Source organism: Pundamilia nyererei, unplaced genomic scaffold (genome assembly GCF_000239375.1).
Source record: "Pundamilia nyererei isolate P.nyererei 1_Seehausen unplaced genomic scaffold, PunNye1.0 scaffold00125, whole genome shotgun sequence".
Lineage (NCBI taxonomy): Eukaryota > Metazoa > Chordata > Actinopteri > Cichliformes > Cichlidae > Pundamilia > Pundamilia nyererei.
Window position 1 is genome coordinate 280,744 of NW_005187526.1, and position 24,626 is coordinate 305,369.

Sequence of the window (24,626 nt, forward strand, 5' to 3'; positions counted from 1 at the left end):
CAACACGGAGAGACAAACAGGCCCAGTCAGCCTCCAGAACAGGCCAACAGCTCCACGTTTTCAGGCAAGGGCTCCACATGTGGGTACGGCAGAGGTAAGACGCAGCATGTGAATGTGAGGCGACGCTATTTGACAGGATATTAAAGGTCAAATACAGACATGTTGAAACTATTTTGTGTTATCTCAAGAGCTCGCTCACACCTCCAGAGCTGGGAAAGTGAATCTCTAAAATAAGAGCTGTATGGCAGGAGTGGGCCATGACAGCATTTTAGTCACTCTGTTATAGAGGATAGGCATAAAAAGGTTTAACACCATTTCTATAAAATAAAGGGGGAAAAACTACATTTAGCTTAAAAGTGATGTACATGACTGGCACGCCACAATTATTGTAAGCAAATAGTTTGGTTGGAAATATATTGCAAAACCCAAAAATGTCACACATGGCGTCAATAGCATTTGTATTTATTTATCTTCTACATTTCTAGATACATTCCTGTGCACACTTGTGTTTGACAAGTCCAAAACTCCTTTCTGTATCCAAACCTGTTCCTTTAAATTTGGGAGAGCTTCATGGTTCCTGTTAGTCCTCTCTGCTGTCACTCAGTGTTACTGGAAGAGGAGTGTCGGCCATTACAGGCTTGGCAGCTGCACTGAGCTGCAACACTGATACTCTGTGGGAGTCTATCACAGAGAATGATGGCGGCTGCAGGGGACTTAGGGCAGGGCCAAAGGGCAAGACACTAACTTTCTGGCTCTGACATTACCCGAACTATAAAGACTACAGTAATCCTATAGCATAGATTAGTGCAACTGTAAAATCCAAACTGTAAAATAGAGGCCAAGATGTCCTGTCATGCGAGATAAAATTCCGACGCAGTAAACTTAATATTTATACTTAGGACATATTAGTATAGCGGTGATATCATAGGATAATCAAAAAGAATTGAAAACATTGAGCTACATTATGTTCACCTCCGGAACTGAATTAATATTCGTGTTAGTTTTGGATATTATTGATTTGAAGTAGTTATGTGTAGCATTTTTTTAATACCACAAAAAAACAAACAAATCCGTCTCATACATGAAGCAGTAAATTTTGCCGATAATAAGACGACTGTCTCACTGAAGAGTTTAACTTTTAACCTCACAAAAAAACTCCCACAGGAAGTCGGTATTCTCCTAGCAGAATTTTTGTGTGTATATTTCACGAGATTTTAATGAATTCAGACTGTTTAAATTATACTGGCAAATTCCAATTTTATTAATAGTGAATGTATATCTCTTACACAAGCACAAGATATACTTGAAAAAAAATACTATTTATTTTAATCGGATTTTTTTTTCAAGAACCAAAAAAAAAGCATAATTTTCATTTTTCCAATTTTCCAGGGTGAACTGGATACGTTGAGAAAATGCCATTATTTGTAATGTTAAAATGCATGGTTCTGTGTGTATTCTATTCTGTCTGTAGCTGTTGGGGTTTTTGACAGTGAAGATAGGAGGCTGGGGTGATATGAAACCGAACGAAAAACCACAAGCATGTTGTGTGCAGACGATGTTCTGCAGCTCTAAGAAAACGAAAATTAGGCTACATGAGCTCGAGGATAGACTTAACGTCTTAGACAAGCACTTTACTTGTTATCTCTCCTATAACAGAGTAAAATCTCTCGTTCTGTTTTTCTGTCTTATGTGGTTATTAAAGGCGCACATTAATAGATCTAAAAGAATGCACTGCACAAATGAAATTATTTTCCCTCTTGTGGGTTTAAAGTCTGCCTTTCTTTTGATATAAATATATATCTATATATACAGAGAAAGAGAATTTATTCCGATCTGTGCACTTCAAGAATATCAGTTCGTTTTAAATTACGAGCTCATCCTGTGCACACCGGCTCCATTCACAGTGAAGCGCTTCTCTGCGATGTGAACAGAAAATGTAAAGTTGTTCTGTGAGACAGTGTTCTGTCAGAGCCGCGAATGCTTGAGAAAAGACAGGAGTTTGCTGTTGTAGCTATGCTACAATAGGCGGCGCTGCAGACCTGCATTCTGCAAAGTGTCTACAGCAAAGGAGGACCGCAACCAACTCCAAACCTCTGTCAGTCCTGCTGCACACCAACACCTCATATGTATCAGGCATAGAGGAGAAAAATTACACTTCAAGAGATCGCAGAAATATATGTATATATAGAGATAGATAGATTGAGTACCTTTGATGGATTTGGGCATCTCATTAGAAAAAAAAGTATGTCAGGATGACTTTATGATTTTATTTAAAAACAAACTCAATCACAGTTTTATTAAGACGCCTCTTGATTAAAAAAAAAATACATTTTAAACTTTTTTTATTTTATATATGAACTTCTTCAAGTACAATCTGCTCATGTGCCTGAAGTCACGTCTCTTTCTATGCAGCACAAAAGGCGTACACTCTTTAGCTTCTGGTTGAGGCTGTCAAAAAAAGTCTTCATTACTTTGCATCATAATCTGCGGCCAGAAACCAACCTCAATGTAATTAAAGGCCAGTGTGATTAATCTCATATAGTCTGTCACTGCACATAAATTCAATAAAAAAAAAATACCGTCTGAATAATAATAATGATGTAAGAATGAGACTAAATTAAAACAACCAGCTCTGATTAATGCTTATCTGAACACACACATGCACAGTTTTCCCTTCATTTTATCGTATGCCATTTGTTAAGTATAGCTAGATGTTTATTTGTTGTGCTGGATGGGGGGACACCTGGGCTGATCAGCGTTGAAATGGGCATATAAAGGTTTTTAAAAAGGCAGGCAACAATTCCTGTGGTGTTTTTGCAACAGTGTAATAACCGTAATAAGCACCCTTGTACAGGTGTTTTAACGCAAGTTACCAAAAAAATAAGAAAAACAAATCAGCTGTCTTGAGAATGCGAATTCTTTCTCTTTATTTTATCTCCTCTTTTTCTATCAAAAACCTTTCTCATTTTTTAACATTATTATTATTATTATTATTATTATTATTATTATTATTATTATTATTACCATAATGAATTAAACCATTTAATGTTGTGGTTCTTGCATATGCCCTCCATTTCGCAAATGGGATCTATGGTTTCAAAAAGAAGGAGGAAAAAAAATCTTGTAAGCTCCTCAAGTATCCAAAAGCACGTTTTCAAAATCGTGGAACTGTGAGGTGGGGGGAAATGTTCAGGGTTTCCTCCCTGCTTCCAAACATGCCTCCAAAAGAAGCTATCAGCCTTGGCTGGATGGTATATGAGAGGTGTCAGAGGAGGCAAGTCGAACTGAGCACGCTCCTCTACTATGGTCTGGAGCCTTAGTTGCTATCCAAACACAAATAAACAGAGGGGAACATTGGAGTTAATGATAGAGGAGGGGGGTGGAGGCGTGTCGGGGGCGGGCTGAGCGCTCGAGAGTCCTGGAGCACTAAAAAGTGAAGAACCGCACACTTCCAGCCCCAGCTCCGGACGGGACTCACACGCTGCTGCTGTCTCTCCTCCAAACTTTGCCTCTTTCCACATTTTTTCACAACTTGTCACATCTCTGCAAAAGTCCGAGACATCAGACTTGGCTGCATGGCTACATGAAAGTTTCATGGACTTGGATCTTGGAAAACTTTTAGCGACGCTTTATTGGAGCTCGTCGCCTCTATAGTTACTGTGGATTACTGACATACCGCAGGACCTTTGGCAGCTATTTATTGGGGTAAGATTCTGTTTGGCAGGGTAGGATTTATGTCTGAGGAAGGAGAACCAAACCAACATATTAGAAGTTGTTATCTTAAAAAAAAGAAAAAAAGTTTAGTGTCTAGGCTTTAAAGCAAAGACTCAAAGACTCTTAGAAAGTGATCAGCTTTTAATGACCAAACTCTTCTTTTCTTTTTTTAAGTGTTCTAGAGAGGAGTGTTGTTTCGTCATATTACTAACTAACTTGAGGTCACAGTTCACTCACGCTTTGACATTGCTGGCCTCCGTCCACGGCGCGCAGCATTACTAAAACAAACAGTGATCTTCGCGTTTGTAAAGACTTGTCACGACTGATAGAAATGTAAAGCCTTCTGCCAAAAATAAACACATGAAAAGCTTTAAAAAAAATGAACCTTACAAGGACTCGAAGAACAAGATCGGACACTTGGCTGCTCCCGAAGTGTAAGCGCAGTCCAAAGGTGAGAACAAGAACAAGCTGAACGAACTCCCTGGGCAAAGAACAGCAAGTGCCTTCGCGGTGTCTCACGCTGCACCTGTGCGAAATTATATTTAACCCCTCACCATCGGTGAGAGGGAAAGCGAGGCAGAAAGAGCTGAAGGCAACGACCTGACCGAAACAAGCGACCGGTAGCTACCCTGACTACCGTGTGCGCAAGACTCACAGTCTGCAAGTGTGGATAATGGCTTAATCTCCGAGGCAGTTTCAGGACAGGCTGACTTCTGACATATTGTGTTAAAATATGATTTGGCTTGATCTGTCACAAAAGAAAAAGTGTAGATACCTAAATGATGTATTTTACTATCTAAACACAGCTCGCTTTTCTTCTTTTTCTTGATCATATCTAAAGGTCAGCACAACTGGCCTATTGCCAGTCCCGCGTTCACCATCTGGAGCCTTGAACTTCTACGGTGGATCTTCTTTTTTCTGTGTGGGAAAACATAACTTGTCATCCCCACAAACTCGGACACAAGCCAATTTTTATACTGTCAGCTCACCTCATTTGTCCTAAACAGCGGAGGGAGCTCGCTTCTGCTTTTGTTTAAGGGAAACATTATTCTTTTGAAATGTAGGTTAAATGCACAGGGGTCATTTGCTGCCATGTTGCCTTGCCCAGGGGAAGGGGGGGGGGGACTTCATATGGAAAAAATAAATAAATAGATAAATATTACATTAAAAACCTTAAAAGGAAAAAAGTGCCTATAAAATTAACTCTTCCAAAATAAAAATGAAAAGCACATGCATTTCCATCAGAGACGGACAGCGTGTATGTTTTGCTCCTTCAATTAATAACATATTTCATCTCTTCTGTCTAAATTTCAGACTTGTACAAATCCGGGCTGCTTACGTTTGTTTTGTTTGTTTTTTTTTATTGCGAAATACTAACTGCAACTTTAAAACACACACCAAGCTGTGCTTTCTAATTACCTCGTGTGAGATTTAGTGCTTCATTCAGAGTGATCTGAAATTGCAATTTGCAGTGTTAATCGATGCCACATGAGTTGTTTTACACCCACTTGATTTAATTATACTTTCGGTGACTGATTTGTTTCCTAAATTTTGATTTGAAGCGCATCTCCGTGTCGGGTGGGGGAGGAGGGGGGGCGACTGTGTTTTTACATTTCCTCAGTGGTTTCGCTTATGCAAAACAGAGGTTTAGATATTATAAGCAGGCCGGGACAGGCTAATATAGGGCAATCCTTCTGCGCATTAACCTGTGCGTTTTATTCATCAGCTTCCTCGCGTTGAACCAGGTGCAAAAAATAAACTAAGCTAATTCATTATATATATGCCTAAATTAGGTTTAAAGGGGAGAGGGGGTGGCTGGGTATATTCACCTTTGCGAAAAACATATTTATATCAGTTTAATACAATAATGAAAAGTTACAATTTCAAAAAATAAAATCTTTTTAAACAGGTGGATTTAAGTAGTCTACCATAACCGGTAACCGAGACGTCACATTTTCTCTGTTCTTCTTTCCACACAATAACCAGTTCTTGGGATTAACACACAACGCTTATTGTTCGGTGTGTTCTGCATTCTCAGGGTTATCACCGCGTCTTCTGCAGAGGTCTGAGCCGAGATGGGGAGCAAAGCTCTGCACGCTCCGATCCCCCTGCACCCAGCCCTGCAGCTCACAAACTACTCCTTCCTGCAGGCCGTCAACACTTTCCCCGCTGACCAGCTGCAGGGACTGTACGGCCTCAGCGCCGTGCAAACCATGCACATGAACCACTGGACTCTTGGCTACCCACACATGCAGGGACTGAGGTCGACGATCACGGCAGCCGCCCAGGGTCTGGTCGACCCACGGATTCCCTTCCCAGCTTTGCCCTTCACCGCCGCGGCGCAGTTATTCCATCCAAAGCAAGCCACCGTCGCGCACGGCATCCCCTCGCTGCAAAAGGACAGGCCGAGATTTGACTTCGCGAACCTGGCCCTCGCTGCCACGCAGGAGGACCCACCGAAAGCTGCGGACCTGGCAAAGCTGGCATCGGGACTAGGGGGAACCATCTCCGAGCTGAGCAAGCTGTCCCCGGACAGAAAACCCACCAGGGGCAGGCTACCATCCAAGACTAAAAAGGAATTTATTTGTAAGTTCTGCGGCAGGCATTTTACCAAGTCCTACAACCTCTTAATCCACGAGAGGACCCACACAGATGAGAGGCCCTATACTTGTGACATTTGCCACAAGGCTTTCAGAAGACAAGACCATCTCAGAGACCACAGGTAAGACGGATTTATGGGATATTATGCGCACTGGGTTAGGACGAGGGGGTCAGCAATTTCCAGCAGCAATGATGATTTGTGATTTTAAGTCTCAGATATCTCGATTTAAGTTAATAGCCTCTCCAGAACCGGCCATTAAAATTATATTCCTTAATTTGTGCTATAAAATGCAAGCAGGCCTGTTCCCTAAAACTTCTCCACGAGGGCGCTAAAGCACTTTTCAGCATTAAGTTGGACATTCATAACTTGCACAGTGGAGATTTTCGGCTCTGTGACTGTGGGCTCTGTAACATTTACAAGTAACTTCGTGCATGAGCGGACATTGATTAAGTGTCATTTCTGTTTTACAGATACATCCACTCCAAGGAAAAACCGTTCAAATGTCAAGAATGTGGGAAGGGATTCTGTCAGTCTCGAACTCTAGCCGTCCATAAAACCTTACACATGCAGGTAAGCTCAGAATCTTAACGCGACCTTTAACGTGTGATACTCTCTGATCATAATTCACCTGTCTACTGCATGCATGGGGGTGGAAAAAGAAAGCCTCACAAAACCTATCACTAAATTAAAAACAAAAAATGTGAGTCAGAGATCCACAGAAAATAATACAATAAAAATAAAAAATAATATGCAAACAAGTAAATTAGATCTGACACGACAGTGGATTTATCAGATTATTGAAAGATTGAACTGATAGACCTTCTATCCAATTAAAGGCAATAATCCTTTGCTTGCTTTAAATCTAAACAGGAATCTCCACACAAATGCCCCACATGCGGAAGAACCTTTAATCAAAGAAGTAACCTGAAAACTCACCTTCTCACCCATACAGACATCAAGCCCTACAGCTGTGGCCGCTGCGGAAAGGTGTTTCGGCGCAACTGTGACTTGCGACGGCACAGTTTGACGCACAGCCCACATCAGGACTACTAGCCTGGAGAAACAAAAATAACAATGGACAAAACGCAGAAAGACAAATCAGCCACATTTTTCTTTTGGATCAAGGACAATCTCCAAGTGAGGACATGTTTACTTCAGCACGTTTTAGAGTGGGATTTGGTTGCACCTCAAGCGGAACAACAGCGGAGCCAGTGCCATGTCCAACTTTCACACCACCTGTAAATATCAAATGTACATAATGTTGTTGCTCATGTTGTTGTTGTTGTGTTTTTTAATGTTCTTTTTCTGACCTTGAAATGGTAAAGTTGTCAAAAAACAGTCATAAATTTAAAGTATGTTAAATTGTATTTTAGAAATAAATATTTCCATGATACATTTGGATTTCCCCCCGTTTTTATTTCTCATTTTCACTGCCACGAAACAGAGGACACAGTGTTACAGCCCAAAAAGCAATATTTAGGTGAAATCTTTTACCATGGTCATCAAGTTAATAGTCTGTATGTTTACAGCCGGCGGGCAGTGAGAGCTTATGTGGCGGACGTGTTGGGCTTTTTAGCAGGGAGTTAGCAGGAAACACCACATGACAGAAAGCCCCGAGGACGTCTTTAGCTCCTGGAAAAGAGCATAACTTCATAAGCACAATCCTGTGTGCCATCGCGGGTGATAATTGATCATAAAGTTTACAATGATTTTTCTTCGAATAAAAGTTATGACCATGTAACGGTCAGTCATTACGCACTGTCTGCCAACCACCTCTCAGTGTCTGTACGTCTCAGAATTATTAGCCTCTATTATTATCTTAGGCTACATGTCCTCTACAGAGGCTGATCAGTATTATATTAGCCGCATTAGCGGCCATATCACATGTCTTTATCTAGATCACCTCTGACATCATAAGTGACCTGCAAAACGGCAGAAGGAACCATCAGCGCTCAGAAGGCATTTTCACGCAGCCGTGTGTCTGCGTCTGTCCTCAGATGGTGGTTCAGAAATGTTTTTAGGAACCTGCTGTGTTACCGAGCCATATTCGAAATGTAAAACACCTGTACCACTCAGCTGCTGACGTCTAATGGGCCTGACGTGAGTCTCCTAGTTTAATTTTTGGACCTATATGCGCCATAGACTAATTTTATGAATTAAAAATATATATATACAAAGATTATTTCTCAGGTCCTTATGATTCAATTCAATTTTATTTATATAGCGCCAAATCACAACAAAAGTCGGCTCAAGGCGCTTCATAGATACAGAGGCAAATAGCCACAAATAGCCTCAAGCAAAAATGGAGAGCGTTTTGTAAGAACTCATTTACACTGTGGTTTAAATTTTGCGTAGATACACAGAAAAACCCACCAAGATCTGGATTTTATCCAACTAAACTTTGACCGACCACTGATTAACCACCAAGCCTGCTGCCTGTGACCGGACGAGCTCGTCTATAATGTGTTGGGTGTTTTTTTTTTTTTGTTTTTTTTTATCATTTGGTGAAGTCAAAGCGAGATTCTCTCTTCTGACTCTCTCCTCATCTCTGTGTCTCTCGGTGATATCTGGCCTTCGGGCCCTTTGTGTCCCCGTTTCAAGAGCCAGCGGTGGCTACTGACTGCTCGCCTGAAACTTGATTTTCACCTTACGGTGCAATTAATTGCACGAAAAAGTAGCATTTATTTCTAATGGGCTCGAAAATAGGGTCTGGAACAAGTGGTTACAATAACATCAGGAGATTTAAAAGTGCGTTCATTGCTGCTGAAAGGCCATTAACTAAGGCCAGTTTTATTGCGCACTGCGGGCAAGGATTTTCCTAATTATTTTCTAAAAGGAAAGACAACAAAGTGCGACGTCTCCAGCGAGCTCATAAAAAAACATTAAAAAAGAAGGGGGAAAGTATTTGAGCTGTTTGACAATCACATAAAAACATAATTCATTAGTAAAACATAAAAAAAATTCAATCTGAAAACTATATAATATGAAAAAAACACACAAAAAGGTCATGTAATAATAATAATAATAATAATGTTTGATATATATATATATATATATACATATACACATATATATATGTTTAGAATATATTTGAATATAATTTGTTTGAATTTGTAATAAACGTTTATGAAACAAATTGTTATCCATTTTAATAAACAAGAAAAAACCAAATGAAAAAAGAAACATTTTGACGCCTCGACAACAGATGTAACATAATGCAGGAACCTGACTAATAAGAATAAATGCAAAATATCTGTTACAATATGCACAGTAATTTGAAAGTAATTTTCTGCCATTCTTGTCCTCCTCAGTGGAAATATACATTTTTATATGTGCTTGAACAAAGCCGTTTAGCCTTTCTAAAGAAGTATTTATTTAATATTGTTTAATTAATTGTTTAGTTAATCCATGTATTGCTGTAAGTATTTAGCAAAAACCCTTTATTTTTAACCCGAAATAAATCTTTGATAGCCTCAACTGAAATGCTGTAGTGGAAAACCACTAATTTAGGCAGTTTACGTGGAACATATCATTCGTGGAGAATAACAACAGAAGATTCCTAATTTATCTCTGGCTTTAAAGACTTGGATTGTGGCACAGTACGCTGGTTTCCTTTGGATTCCAGATTCAACCTGCTGGTCTAAGAAGTGAGATAACTTGATATCAGATATTTTTCTGTATTAATTTAAAGCATCCTGGCCAGAAAGGACTTCAGAATAGTAACATTAACTGTGGGTGACCACTTGACTCTGACACACTTAAGCATAGTTGGCAAAGCGTGGCCGGTCACAGGGCGATCGTCATCCTTGACCGACTTATGTGGACTGTATCCTCATGAAGCTTTACAGCAGACGAGAGCCTGTCCGGACTACAGGCCACTACAGGCCAGACCTCATATCTGCAGTGCTTCTGACCCTATGTGCGGCCTGCGGAAGACACTTTTTTAAAGGTTTCATCACGAAAAAAAAGACAGATGATGGTCTGATCTCAAAGATAGGTGATTAAATAAATAAATCAAACAAACAAACAAACATGCAAACATATTCAGCAAACCACTGAAGACGTGAAATATACTGACGGCAGGGTGAAGTTGGATTTTTGTTGTTTAAGCTATAAAACTGCTATAATTTGCATTTTTTTCTTGTATGTTATGACTGCTGTTCACTTTAAATATGACAAGATTGCTTACTTAACCACTGGAGCAATATAACTCAACATTACGACTAAAAAAAGTATAAAAGAAATATTTTATCTGTCAACGAACTCCTTGGACGCACAAATTAGCAAGATCCTTTCTCAGCAAAGGTGTTCAAGTGACAGTGCAATAAAGGTTGAGTCTAACCCGTTCTTTTATGCAATTCATACAGTTGTCCGTTGACATTATTACGTTTCATGTCTGAAAAATAACCAGTGACCCTAAAAAAAACGAGATCCGTGAAAGACAGAAATGGTTTACATTTTAGAATATTTTCGTTGCCCTCAGTATATTCTTCTTCATTTTAAATTCCAGTATGTAAGATATTTATCATGTCACAGTGTGTCTGCGTTGGCAAATTTCACCTAACCTCCAGATATAGGCCTGTGTTACTCTGGCAGTTGAGATATATTTAGAGTTGAGATATATGATGAGATGCTTAAAATCCGCACAGTTTCCCTGTGTGAAATGCAAACATAATTTTCTTATCGTCTCCACTATTCACTTTCATTGACTTCTGCAATGACAGGTCCCAGAAGGTTGAAATTGAAACTCTTATGGACTAAGATGGTAAATAAGAACATTTTGTTACATTATAACAAAAAATAAAAATAATAGAAAATTATAATCAAGAATACACATTCACTATGCTGAGCACTGTGAGGTTCACGCGATCGCTCTTTCGGCAAAGGTGAGCTTCCGCTGCCATAAAAAGGGTAGGGGCGTGCTTAAGCGATGACGATTATTATGCGAAGAGATCCCTTCCCTTACTTGTTAGAGAGTCCGGATTTGTAGACACTCCTTCGTTTTAATAGGAATAAAGGTATTTGTTATATCAAAACCTGACGGCATGGAAACATCCGGAGTGGCTGTAACCGAAGAAGATAATGCCTGTTAACTGATCAAATCACAAATGAAATTTCTCTTGAGTTACTTATGTTGATACGTTGTGTATGTAAATCTACCTTCGAAACGCAAATTTCCCACTGAAAAACGCAACACCAGGCATACGGAAGCCGCGTTGGTGTTTACTGATGACGTTTCGACTCTTGCAGTTCGGCGATATGGCTAACGTTAGATAACGGGATGAACATCTTTTATTAAACGTAGAATTAAACAAAAACCAACAGGATACAAGTGGGAGTCAGGTAAATAGAGTCTTTTCTCTATTTGACTTGTGGCTAGCCAATTTAGCCAGCTGAAACGAAGTTATAGCGACTTCTTCTAATCACTTAGCCTAGCTTCTTTGCTTCGCTGCTGTTGTGTATCACTTAAATGACAGGAGGAAAGAGCTAGCCTCCCTGGCTAAGTGCTCCACAGTAAGTTAAATGTATTACTATAAGATACGACATAGCGTCGCTGTTGAAGTTTTTATTAGTTACATTGGAATTAATTTGCAAATGCAGTACATAATTGCTCCTGGGCATCCCCGTTATGAGGAATGAAGGCACTTTAGCAAGGAAGCTAGACATTCCGGTGAATTTCATTTAAGGTTAAAATACGTAAAAGTAGAAGAGTTGATGTTGATAATTTACGGAAGGGTTAGTTAAATTTGCGTTGATGAGAAGTCAGCGTAATTAGAACTGTCTTTACACCTAATTAAGTTTATTAACCAAAACCTGTACAACCTTTCTATAAATTACGCACAGTTGGATTAGTTATTGGATGCCAATATGGTATTTATGTCATTAGGAGTGCCAGTTCATTCTGACATCAGTTTGTTGAACTGTAACAAAAAACAGCTTGAGGTTTGTGTGAAACGGCCAGTACTTCCACAGTTTGCAAGTTGGATAAGAGGTTATAATGTTGTGTTTGGACCTGTCATAAAAAGAAATGTTCAAGCATAGCCAATATCTTAAATTATGGCTTTATACATATAATAAATATGATATTATTATATATATTTTTATGACATATTCCACTTAGCTAACATGCACACTACTTCTGCTTTAGCAATGACAATTATTAATTAGAGCTGTGCTTTTAGGCTATGACATCAAAATAACACTCTTAAGAAATACATATTCTTTGTAATTAGTTTAGAACGAGCACCATTAGTTTAGTGACCGAGATATATAATGGCAAAAGGATGTTAACACAGTCAAATGATATTACCATGTTTTTTTGTTTTGTTCATTGTGTACACAGAACAAGGACAAGATGTTGGAGTCTTATGTCACACCGCTCCTGATGAGCTATGTAAACAAGTACATCAAGAATCTGAAGCCATCTGACCTGCAGCTCTCTCTGTGGGGCGGTGATGTGGTGCTGAGCAAGCTGGACTTGAAGTTGGATGTACTGGAGCAGGTACTAAAAGTTAAATCTAGCTTTTGCTTTGAACCTTTCTTTATAAAACTGACGTGAGGTTAAAATGATGGGAATATTTAAAATATAAATGCCCACTTCCTACATATATATTCAGAATGTAGTTTTGTATTTTACTTACTATAAACAAATTGTAGAGTTTAGTTTATAAACCTTGGTTATGCAGGCACATACACCCTACAAAAAAGTTGCCATATTATGTCTGCAGCTATTCTCCATTGTATTGCCTTGACTAGAGTGAAAGAAAACGCTACAGTGCTGTTTAGTCAGGCACTAACAGCATCTTCTTGCTGTCATTTCAGAAGAATTTTACCAGATTTACTTTGATATTTTGCTCTGCAGTGTTATTTTGACAGTGTTCTCTTTTACTCATGTCATGTCTGGATTAGATCAATCTGCCACCAGTTAAAAGGATTTTCTTTTCTTTTGAGTGGGTTCTGACTGCTGCTGAAGAGCAGACCAAAACACTGCGTAACCCAAAGAGATTGTGATGAAAGTTCTTATTGGAAGCAGCTTCAAGCTATCCGACAGTGGGAATTGTGTTAGGATTGAGATTTGTCTGTAATGCTGTGTCAAAACTTTGGAAATTGTCCTACCTTTGCATTTATTTTATTCCATTTCATTTGGACAGTACCTCCTCTCAAATGTGCAATCTGAGATCATCTTAATATAATATTTGGTGAAACATTGTGGGGGTTATAAAGCAGACATACTGTAAATCCATGACAGCTTTTCCCTCAGAAAAATGTTTGGCTATTAATTTTTTGGCTCAGACTTGCACAGAAAGCATGTGAAGCCTGTGTGTAGGCAGTCTGGTTTCATGGGACTCATTCTCACACAGAGTAGTTCAAGATGCAGAACAGTGATTTGCCTGCCTCTGAAAATATCTGACTTATATTGTTAGAAGCGTGACCAGTATGTAATCTGTAGCTATTGTTTTTACTATCTACTCGTCTACAAATATTAGCTTCAAAGTGCTGTTTGAAAAATGGATGGATGAAGATTCAAAATGTTCTCGAAGCCTCTACCTCGTATTGGCACCTTTATCCATATTATTCTAGTGTTGTTTATTTCTAGCTGGCTGTTGTTTTTTTCCTTTCTTTCTTGTAACTCCTTTTATATCCACAGGAGTTGAAACTGCCTTTTACATTCATGAGTGGTCATATCCATGAGCTACGGATCCATGTACCTTGGACCAAGCTGGGCTCAGAGCCTGTAGTTATCACCATCAACACCATGGAGTGCATCCTGAAGCTAAGGGATGGTGCCCAGGTTAGTTTTTTTCTTTTCATTTTCTTTTTTTGGTATGAGAAAGATGTTATTCTTGATTCTATACACAGCCAAAACAGGGCTAGCCAGATCTTCCTGTTATTTATGTGAGAGTCCTCCTCATGCCAAAGTTAAGCTTTCCCATTCCCTTTCTCCATGTGTTTCCAAGAAATTTCGTAATGGCCTTTGTTTAAAAACATGCTGACATTTTTAGTGCAGCAGGCTTTACTCTGCTGTACAATTAAAGCCATCTTCTTTAATTCTGACTTTGTGTAAAATCGAATGTTAATTTGACACAGCTAAGCAGCAGTTGCGTTTTTCCTTTTCTTACTCATGTTTATTTACTCTAATGAAAAATGCATTGAAAAAAAAAAGCAAACCAAGAAACCAGAAGCAAACAAACTGATGCCTCACTGACGCAAAATATGTTTGCTATTCAAAACAATGATGTAAAATGCTTTTGGGGAATAAATTGGCAACACTCTTTACTGTGTTGCCAGCTTGGGAGTGGTGCCATTGTGTGCCATTGCAATATAAACCAAGAAAATGATGAAATAATCCATGAATTTGGAGAAATAACCCATTGTTTGGTCGTGCTTGAGATTGTTAGGAAACAGCTTATTCATAGCAGGACAACTCAGCATATTCCTTTACTGAAAGTATGATAAGTATTACTAAAGATCCCAAAGCCCAGAGTGGGTCTCAAGCTCAATGTATGTGCAACCAGACTAAGCAGCCAGATCTTAATTTTGTTCACTGGTTAAATAAAGTAGAGGTGAGCTGGATTGCTGCTGGACTGTTAGCATCTTTGTGGAAACACATAAACATGTAACACAAAAGTGATTTAGTCATCGCTGTTTATATTGCTTCATAAAGTGAGTCAATAAGTAATGTAAGTTTTTTTTGTACGTCAATAAATTTTTATACATATATAAAACTTTTATTGGTTTTAGTTGAAACGACACACTTCACAATCTTGGGACTGCAGGTGTATTTTCATCCAAACTACCACAATTAGGGATGCACCGATGTGTGAGGCTTTGGGATAGTCGATGCCAGGAAAGCAAAGAAGTTATCGTTTTAAATAAGCGAATACATTTCTGCTGTTTATCACACTATTACACATTCAGTCATACAATTTAATAAAGTTTTGATGGGATACAACACATAGGAATCAGTAACTGCCATTGCTGAATATCAGCCTATCTGCTGGTATTTCAATGGCAGTAAGCAAGGCAAATATTGGACAGTGCAGTCCAGATCGGTGCATCCCTAATTCCATCATAAAGTATCGACTAGTAATTGCTTCGAGGAATTTTGTTTCATGATTTTTCCCTGACACAAGCACAGCTATCTCACTCAGTATGATTTTTCTTAAAAAAGAGAGAGATGGTTCATTGACCACTGACCTGAAGAATTCGAGGAACTCAAAATTAAGAGGCAACTTTCTTTAACTTGACCAGTGCTATTTACTACTTGGCTGCCTCCATTTTTAGCATGTCCTGTTTTTGTTTTCAAACAATTTCTCGTGACACTTAGAAGACTTGGAATCACATTCAGAAAAAGCTGATAGTCTTTTGCATCTCTGTCAGATTGATTGCACAATAATAGCCTTTGTAACTGCTTGGTTTTGTCCTTGTAGTCAATATAATATAAAATCTGTAAGAAAGGAAGTATCTGTAAGAAATGTGACTTGAAGCTCTGTCCTACATCATTGTGGATATAATTCTAAGGAGAATTGTCTTAAGGGGAATATTTTTCTATTGCTTTGTTTGGTTTAGTTACAAATATTTAAATTTTTTAAAGAATGTTTTATGAGAGGTATTTTTGAAATTTATTTTTACAGCAAAGTCTGGCTCTAAATTTGCCACCCATGCAGCTTTAAAAATCGAAAGTGTAGCTCAGTGCGGCCCTTTATGGGAAGGTTGAAGTTTCAAGGCCAGATGTCCCAGAAGAAACACATTTCAAGGGAAGTCAATTACAGCTAATTATATAGACTGCGGCAAAAAGATTTGTAACACATGAGCTTGAGCTGCCTAGAACTAATGGTAAATATCATAGTATGCAGGTGGCTACTGCTCATGCGATCAGGTTTCTAGTTCAGTGGAAATTTAAACTTTGTCTTTATGCTTCGTACACAGCTTGAGGTCATGTACCAGTACCGGTACTGGTGTAATGCTTATGGTCTCAAAACAAGTATTTGTTACAGATGTTTTCTAAAAGCTTCCAGTGAAGAAAAGATTTTTGGGGAATTGCAAATGACATTTGGACAAATTATTCAGTGGTATGTACACCCAAGAGACATAATTTGGAGTAAAGCCAGACTTACAGCAGAAATCCTTCTAGTATGTGGAATTTAAATGAGCCACTGCAGTTTTCTCCTATACTGGCGGGAGGCAGGAGGCTGACTACTGTGTTCTTAAGCCAAGAAAATGAAGCCAGCTTCCTTTTCATGTTTTACATTTATATTGCTTAAAAATAATAATAGTAGTAGTAGTTGTTGTTCTTATTATTGTACTTTCCTTTGTTTTATCTTTATTACAACTTAAACATCAGTAGACTGACAGCAACACTGGTCTCACAGAAATACGTGTTTAATCCTTTAGCAAATACTCTAGATCTCATGTTAATTCACATCTTAGACCTTGGCTAGGTTGTAGCAGGCTTGCAGGGACTTTGACATAGGCCATAACCATTCTCACTGAAACTCTTATGTAATTTGGGTGATGGTCCACAGGATTTTTGAAAAGAAATGAATAAAGTAGATCTGTGTATGGAAATTATAATATTTTAACTGTAGTCCAGTAGAGACAGAAACATTATGGTGGGCCTCATGCGGCCAAAGTGTGGAAATGATAAATGATATCATTAATATGGTTTGTTTTCATAATTACTGTTAAAGCCTGAGTCCCGGCCTGTAAAAACATCCGCACATCTTTTGAAGTTCATTAAGGCCGGTGTAATTTGACCGGAATTATTTGGACCTTTTTAATGTTCGTGTTTCCCCTTGAGAGGAACTGGGTAATATTAGGGATGTTCAGATTGCTCAATAGGACCCATCTGCAAAGCACTAAGAGCAGCTCACAATTATAGTTTCCAGCAAATGTGGAAATTTTGGCGTTTAGCAGCAGTTGGAGATTACAGCTCCTGCTGACAGTGTAATTGCTTAAAATAAGCTGTAATGAGGACTTGTAGAGCAGAAAGTATGGTAATAGAAAAAATGTTGTCAACTTGTTTTTGACATTCATTTTACAAACTAGAGGTCGTTTACAAACAAAAAGCATTTAGTTCTATATATAAATGTTATTGTTCACTGCAATCACATCTTGAAGTTTGCATAGAAATCCACTTCCTTTCTTTAGTACGTGTCTTTATTTTTAGATTATTACCATCTTTGTTTAGTTTACATTAATTTTAGCGAGTTCTACTTATCTCAGTTTTTTTTTAAATTTCAGTTTAAGTGCAAAAGTTGAAATGGTTGTACTTGGTATGAGTTGAATTATTAGAGCGGACTTTTTCAAGTGAAATTACACTAAACCGTGGTTTATACCAAAAAGCTCAAAAGATGTGACAAGATATTGTTTTGGGTATAAAGGGGTATTTTTGAAAGTCAGTTTTACTTTCTTTGTTCTTGAACAAAGATCCACTTAGTGTGGCCTAATGAGTTAGTTTATATGAGTGAACTGATTGATGGTAGCCCATTCCAGATTAAAACTAATGTAAAAATGTCAAGAGGTGCAAAGTGGAATACAGTGATCATAGTATCTATCCCTCTATATACAGTGTGGATAGGGACAGATTAGTGTCTTATGTCATGTTTGTTTAAAAGAAATAGAGTAGAAGGAACTAATAGTAGATTACTGTTCCAGGACATTTTCTCTGTGCTTGTCATTAGGTAGTGTTGTCAGTCTAAGGACTTCAGCTCTTATATGGTGGATTGGAATGGGTTTTGTCTGATGGAGAGCATTTAGTTCATTTTACTTTTGATAAACCACAAGTTCAGTAGGAGGTATCATTTAATGTGCACTTTTTGTTTTTGTTTGTATATTTTTAAGTAATATTTTTAACATTGACTTAATGTTGGAAAATTATAAATAGAATTTTCTTCTTGACAATTTGGTAAACTGCTCCAGATGTTAAAGATGAGGTGTGATCAGCAAAGACAGAGAGGAACTGGCTGGACAGCAGTTACAGTGGATCATAATATTCTCAGACACTCTTTATTTTTTATGAGACAAAGATAAGGGCTTGGGTTTACTGAGGAGAGCCTTTCTGGTTTTGGCTGAGCTCACTGCTTGATCTGGGAGTTTTATGGCCGCTGAGTGCATTTGCCACTGATGTGGAGGTTCTGATTGATGCATTGCCTCAAGATGATTTGGGGAGGTGCCTCTGAGACTTGTTGGTTTGGCATACTAGGCCCTTTTTTCTGTTAAATTCCTTCCAAACTATTTTTAGGGTTTACACAACCAAACCTCTTTTCTCCTAAATAATGGGTAATACATGTGAATAAGGAAACCCCTCTTTAAAGACTTCTTAAATCCCCAAGTTGGTATTTCATAATCTAAATCTGATATCTACTCAGCTAAGGCATGCTACTTTGAGTTTTGAATATTTAAGAGACAGGCATAGATGTGATACCTGATCTTTGAGTGTGAAAATATGTTTTAAAGTGGTGTGACCTGTAGAGGAGTTTTGCTTTCCGTGTGTGTGGTCTTGCCACCCAGGGGTTGAATGCAGAAAACTCTTAAGTAGAAAATTTGGGATGTATAGTCTGTTACAACTTCTTTTTGTAGCCTTAATTCTGCTGTGGCACAGCCAGGACCAGCCCAATCCCGGGCTTCAGATCCATGGAGCATACTGAGTGCCAAACCAAAGGCTCAGATGAGCTCCACTCCCTAGTGAATGGAGCCCTGGACCACGATTTGAAAGCGCACAAACTAAGAAGAAAATATCCTAATTCCATTCTACGGTCTCAGGACATCCAGCCAGCCAACAAATTTAGCATCTGATATGAACAGGACTTTCCTCTATTAAGGAGAAGCATCCAGTGGGGCGATCGTGGCTCAAGAGTTGGGAGTTCGCCTTGTAATCGGAAGGTTGCCGGTTCGAGCCCCGGCTTGGACAGTCTTGGTCGTTGTGTCCTTGGGCAAGACACTTCACCTATTGCCTACTGGTGGTGGTCTGAGGGCCCGGTGGCGCCAGTGTCCGGCAGCCTCGCCTCTGTCAGTGCGCCCCAGGGTGGCTGTGGCTACAATGTAGCTTGCCATCACCAGTGTGTGAATGGGTGGATGACTGGATATGTAAAGCGCTTTGGGGTCCTTAGAGACTAGTAAAGCGCTATATAAATACAGGCCATTTACCATTTATTTATTTTTAAGATAGCACTGGATCAGGTGCTTGAAGAAAACCTGCATCTTTATCTTGATTTGCCTTGGCTTCTCCACGGCTTCCAGCACCACCTTGCACTTCATCCACATCCATTGTTCCATGACATTGCAGCCAACCAGCAAGAAACATTTTAATTATGAAAATCATAAAGAAAGAAAAATATAACTGTATCAAAGGAGCAAAACAATTAAATAGTTAGATGGTTAAATGGTTACAGTAGAGTGAATACACTAGTGTCAATGAATCAACACCTTTAGGATTTTTATCTGATTTAATACTCAGTTCAGCATTAAAATAAATCTAATGGGTGATCTTAATATTCATCTGGATGTTGAAAATAACAGACCTTACACTGTATTTTATTTAATATTAGGCTAGGTAGCATTTATCAAAATGCAAATGGAGTATTTAATGAACTGTTTCCTTCTCGGTTTTCATGTAAATGCAAAGTACAAGTTTGTCATGGACAGTGTTGGGCAAGTTACTTTGAAAAAGTAATTAATTATAGTTACAGGTACTAATTCAAAAAGTAACTGAGTTAATAACTGAGTTACAATATTCTAAAAGTAATTAATTACTTGAAAAGTAACTATTGCGTTACTTAAAAAAAAAACGTTTAACCCTCTGGGGTCCAGGGTATAATTGACCATTTTTAACTACTTTTGATTTTCCCTCCACATTTTACCTTTAAAAACTATTTACTTAACTAGATGGGTGGTGACCATGGTGGCCATTTAGAAGTCGGCCATCATGGATACATCTTTTGTTTTTTCAATAGGAAGAGGGCCATGTGACAAATCAAACTTATTGGTAATTTCACAAGAAAAACAATGGTGTGCTTGGTTTCAACGTAACTTTATTCTTTCATGAGTTATTTACAAGTTTCTGACCACTTATAAAATGTGTTCAATGTGCTGCCCATTGTGTTGGATTGTCAATGCAACCCTCTTCTCCCAAAAAAGTCTAAGGGGGTCAGATCGGGAGACCTTGGGGGCCATTCAACTGGCCCACGACGACCAATCCACTTTCCAGGAAACTGTTCATCTAGGAATCCTCGGACCTGGCACCCATAATGTGGTGGTGCACCATCTTGCTGGAAAAACTCAGGGAACATGCCAACTTCAGTGCATAAAGAGGGAAACACATCATCATGTAGCAATTTCAAATATCCAGTGGCATTGAGGTTTCCAACTATCGTTGTACCCCATATACCACACCAAACCATCACTTTTGTTGTTCCAACAGTCTTGGAGGGATCCATCCAATGTGGGTTAGTGTCAGACCAATAGCGGTGGTTTTGTTTGTTAACTTCACCATTCACATAAACGTTTGCCTCATCACTGAACAAAATCTTCTGCATGAACTGAGGGTCCTGTTCCAGTTTTTGTTTTGTCCATTCTGCAAATTCTGTGCGCCAATCTGGGTTATCCTCGTTGAGATGCTGCAGTAGCTGGAGTTTGTAAGGGTGCCATTTGTGAGTAGCTAATATCCGCCCAAGGGATGTTCGACTAAAGCCACTCTCCAGTGACATGCGGCGAGTGCTACGCTGTGGGCTCTTGCTGAATGAAGCTAGGACAGCCACTGATGTTTCTGCATTAGTGACAGTTTTCTTGCGTCCACATTTTGGCAAATCCAACACTGAACCAGTTTCACAAAACTTAGCAAGCAGTTTGCTAACTGTAGCATGGGAGATGGGTGGTCTCGTAGGGTGTCTTGCATTGAAATCTGCTGCAATGACCCGGTTACTGCGTTCACCAGATATCAACACAATTTCGATCCACTCCTCACATGTTAACCTCTTCGACATGTCGATGGCTGTGAACAAAGAGAAACTTGTAAATAACTCATGAAAGAATAAAGTTACGTTGAAACCAAGCACACCATTGTTTTCCTTGTGAAATTACCAATACGTTTGATGTGTCACATGGCCCTCTTCCTATTGAAAAGACAAAAGTTGTATCCAAGATGGCCAACTTCTAAATGGCCACCATGGTCACCACCCATCTTGAGGAGTTTGCCCCCTCACATATACTAATGTGCCACAAACAGGACTTTAATATCGCCAACCATTCCCATTTTATTACGGTGTATCCATATAAATGGTCCACCCCGTACTTTACTTTTTGGGTGGATAGACTGTGAACTTCCTATAAAGTGATTAATAAAAACATTATGACCACTCACAGAAGAAGAAAATACTGCTATCTTGTAACAAGGTGTGATAATGGTTGGTTGATTAGTACAGAGGAGCTTTATGTAGCCATTGTGTACGGTGCTGGAGAAATGGGAAGGGGTAAAAACAGATTAAAAAAAATAAAATAAAATAAAAATTGATCAACTTTGAGCACGACCAAACTTGTGACTGACTCAGTGATGACTGTCAGATCATATCTGAAATGACAAGGCTTGTGAATTGCTTGCCATCAGCTGTGAACAAAGAATTTCCAAACTGCAACCTACTGACAGGGAATTGGGGGACGTGCTGGATCAAGTTTGATCCATACCCCCTTCACATCACAACTTACACCACTTAAAGGATCTACTGATTATATTGAATTCATAAATAAAACTTAAAACATTTGATCCAATGTAGTTTTTCCTTAAGTGTACATACTGCATGGTCTCTGACAGAATGAAACCTAGTGAGTATGTGGTCATTGAACTTAAATTTCACAAGTCAGAAGATGCAAAGGAAAAGTTGAAAGAAGTAAAAGGAAACAGCTTGTGGAAGTTTGCAATCAGATAGCACAAACTGAGTAATCTCTGTTCCAATGCCATCCGGAAATCTTGCCTTTGATTCTCTGCTAGCAGGAGCAAATGGCTTTCAGAGATTGCACCGTAAATCCATCTGATCATCAGCTCAGTGGGGCCTTGTCTTCAGGACTGAGGAGACAGAGGACAAAAACACAGAGCTTTGGAGAATCTATTTTCCTTGAATCTAACCCCCTATAGCAGTAACAAAACCCATCCATGACTGTAAATAATAAAAAGATGGAGTAATGTTGGCACACTGTTGACTCCTTAGGCAGGTTGGAAGCTGCAGCATGCATTCTGATGAGAGAAAAGGAGAACTACTGAAGGACAGAAGAATAGCCAAGTGCATGTGCTTGGGATTAGTTAAAAAGAATCTCTGTTTGTTTTGTCATTCAAAATGACAGTATATATGACAGTACAGTAATGGCAATCAAGACAAATCGTTAGGCTGTTATGTGAGCTCTGCCTGAAAACTTACATACAATAAATCCGCTTTCTGCAAACTTGTGTTTATTGATTTTTCTCTTGTAGTTGAAGATAGATTTAACAATGAAGTATTGATGATTTGTACTAAAAATTTGAAATACTGCAGGAGACACTGGGTCTGTTGACAATAAGTAGAACTACTTGTTCAGAGTTGAGTGTTTGTTTTTTTTGTATTCTGCATGTTGGCAGGCCAACAGCTGGTGAACGGTTTGTTTCACGTGCAGCTTTAATGTTTACATATGCTGAAATTTTGTTGTCAGTAGGTCTGTATTTAATGGTGAGCTAAATATGTGTTAGTAATCATACACTGTCTCACTACTAGTCTGTCCCCTTTCTCTAGTCTCTAATGGAGAGTGACCCATTGCACTGATCTCTGTTCAGCATTCCAAAGTGATTCAAAGCATCTGTAGATGGCAGTGCAGAAGTGTGTCATTCCAGAAAAAGAGACCTTACCCTCTGCCACCATTGCTTGTGAGTCAGCCAAAGCTGAATTACCCATAGCTTTGTCTTTGAGGTCTGTGTTCCTGGTGGGATGAGGTTACTTCTGCTCCACAGACAAACCTCAGACACAGGAAAGCAGTTGGGGGGAAACATTAAAGCCAGTGGCTTTGTGATTCCAGTGAATCAAGTGGTGATCAATACACACTGGCCAGGATGCTGCTACTCTACAGTTTAATCCCTGCTCTCAGGCCATCCGGGCTAGAGCAATCCCTCAATGCAGCTTGTTATTTGCTGCGTGCTCCCACTGATATTGTAGTTTGGGAAATGATTACCATGCAATTAAGACTAATGTTCACTCCATTAGTCCTGTCCTCTTAGAAAAACTCTAGGATGATATTGTATTGCACTTTGGAACGGTGTTTGCTTTATAAGCCTTAAAATGTAGAAAGGACTGTAAGACGTGATTGCAATTTAGAGAAGAAATGTACCCTTTCATTTAGATCTTTAGATCATTATTTTTTTGTTGTGTGTCTTTTTGTCTTTATGCAATCTACTAAGATGGGTATTTTTTCACTTTCAGGGAGAAAAAGTTACTAAAAGCAGTAACCCTCGTGTTTGTGTGTACTTCTATATTGCACAAACTGTGCTCTGTTTCAGGATGAGTGCATGCTCAGTTTAGTAGACCCTTACTCAATATTCAAATGATGATCCCATTAATGACATGGCATTTTAACCACTAAAATCACATAAGCAACCTATTTACCGTAGTAGAAAACCTTTTCTAATCATGTGTTCAGTTTTTTTACTAAGTGAATTCTTTCTGTATAGCTAGCCTCTACCTTGGCAAGTTCAGCCCTCTATCATGTGTGGGGAAGAGAAGAGAAATGCAGCATGAATAATGACCCAGCATTACACTTTCCATGGTGTATGTTGCAGATATAGATAAAACTGTGATACTTGGTTATAATTTCCTGACAAAACATATCTTGCACCAATATTGTGATGTGAGGTGGTTAACATGTAACCTTACACAGACAGTACGCAGTATGAAGTAAAGTAGTTTAAAGTTTAAAGCAAGGTTTGAAAATGAAAATCTACAATAAATTGATGAGCTGTGATAGTTGCTTACTTTTTCTTAATGTACAGAGTGCTTTGAGGTTTCAGCTTTATTTAACCTAACCCTTACAGACAATAAAACTCTTTGAGAACTGTACAGTTCAAAACCAATCTCAAAATAATCTATTAAAAATGTAGATCCTCTATTATTCTTATTATAGAATTTTTCAATTTAGCTTTTTTTTTTTTTTATATATCTCACAAAACAGGTGAACGTTTTTTGGCCAGGGCCAGAACCTGTACTTTACTTTGCTACGGAAAACAGTAGGAGACCTGAGATCTATGGATAAGGACTAGCTTAGGATTCCAACATGTTTCATTGATGCAATTGAAATG

General features: G+C 38.7%; 2 protein-coding genes across 5 annotated transcripts in view; both read left to right on the forward strand.

Moving 5' to 3' along the window:
• Positions 1-3,438: 3,438 nt before the first annotated feature.
• osr2 (odd-skipped related transciption factor 2) lies at positions 3,439-7,709 on the forward strand. 2 transcript variants are annotated; one of them, XM_005742919.1, is made up of 4 exons: positions 3,439-3,705; positions 5,753-6,436; positions 6,787-6,886; positions 7,187-7,709. In XM_005742919.1, exons 2-4 carry the CDS (start codon positions 5,790-5,792, stop codon positions 7,367-7,369), a joined length of 930 nt encoding a protein of 309 aa, XP_005742976.1. In that variant the 5' UTR covers positions 3,439-3,705; positions 5,753-5,789; the 3' UTR covers positions 7,370-7,709. The 2 variants fall into 2 exon arrangements, with proteins under 2 accessions (XP_005742976.1, XP_005742977.1); XM_005742920.1 differs by having other exon boundaries at positions 7,269-7,709.
• A 3,840-nt stretch (positions 7,710-11,549) lies between these two features.
• Positions 11,550-24,626, forward strand: part of vps13b (vacuolar protein sorting 13 homolog B) — a 293,873-nt gene continuing 280,796 nt past the window's right edge. For 2 of the 3 annotated variants that reach the window (XM_005742923.1, XM_005742921.1), the window contains exons 1-3: positions 11,550-11,659; positions 12,660-12,818; positions 13,965-14,108. In XM_005742923.1, the coding sequence (XP_005742980.1) occupies positions 12,672-12,818; positions 13,965-14,108 (291 nt within the window). In that variant the 5' untranslated portion in view covers positions 11,550-11,659; positions 12,660-12,671. Of the gene's footprint in view, positions 11,660-11,789; positions 11,831-12,659; positions 12,819-13,964; positions 14,109-24,626 lie in introns of those variants that run through there. The other variant, XM_005742922.1, reaches the window with a different exon arrangement.

What these genes read in the sequence shown, in the direction of transcription:
- osr2 (XM_005742919.1), top strand. Translation starts at nt 5,790, where the DNA reads ATGGGGAGCAAAGCTCTGCACGCTCCGATCCCCCTGCACCCAGCCCTG. An exon ending in GACCATCTCAGAGACCACAG is followed by an intron (nt 6,437 to 6,786) that starts GTAAGACGGATT and finishes TCTGTTTTACAG; the next exon opens with ATACATCCACTCCAAGGAAA. An exon ending in ATAAAACCTTACACATGCAG is followed by an intron (nt 6,887 to 7,186) that starts GTAAGCTCAGAA and finishes AAATCTAAACAG; the next exon opens with GAATCTCCACACAAATGCCC.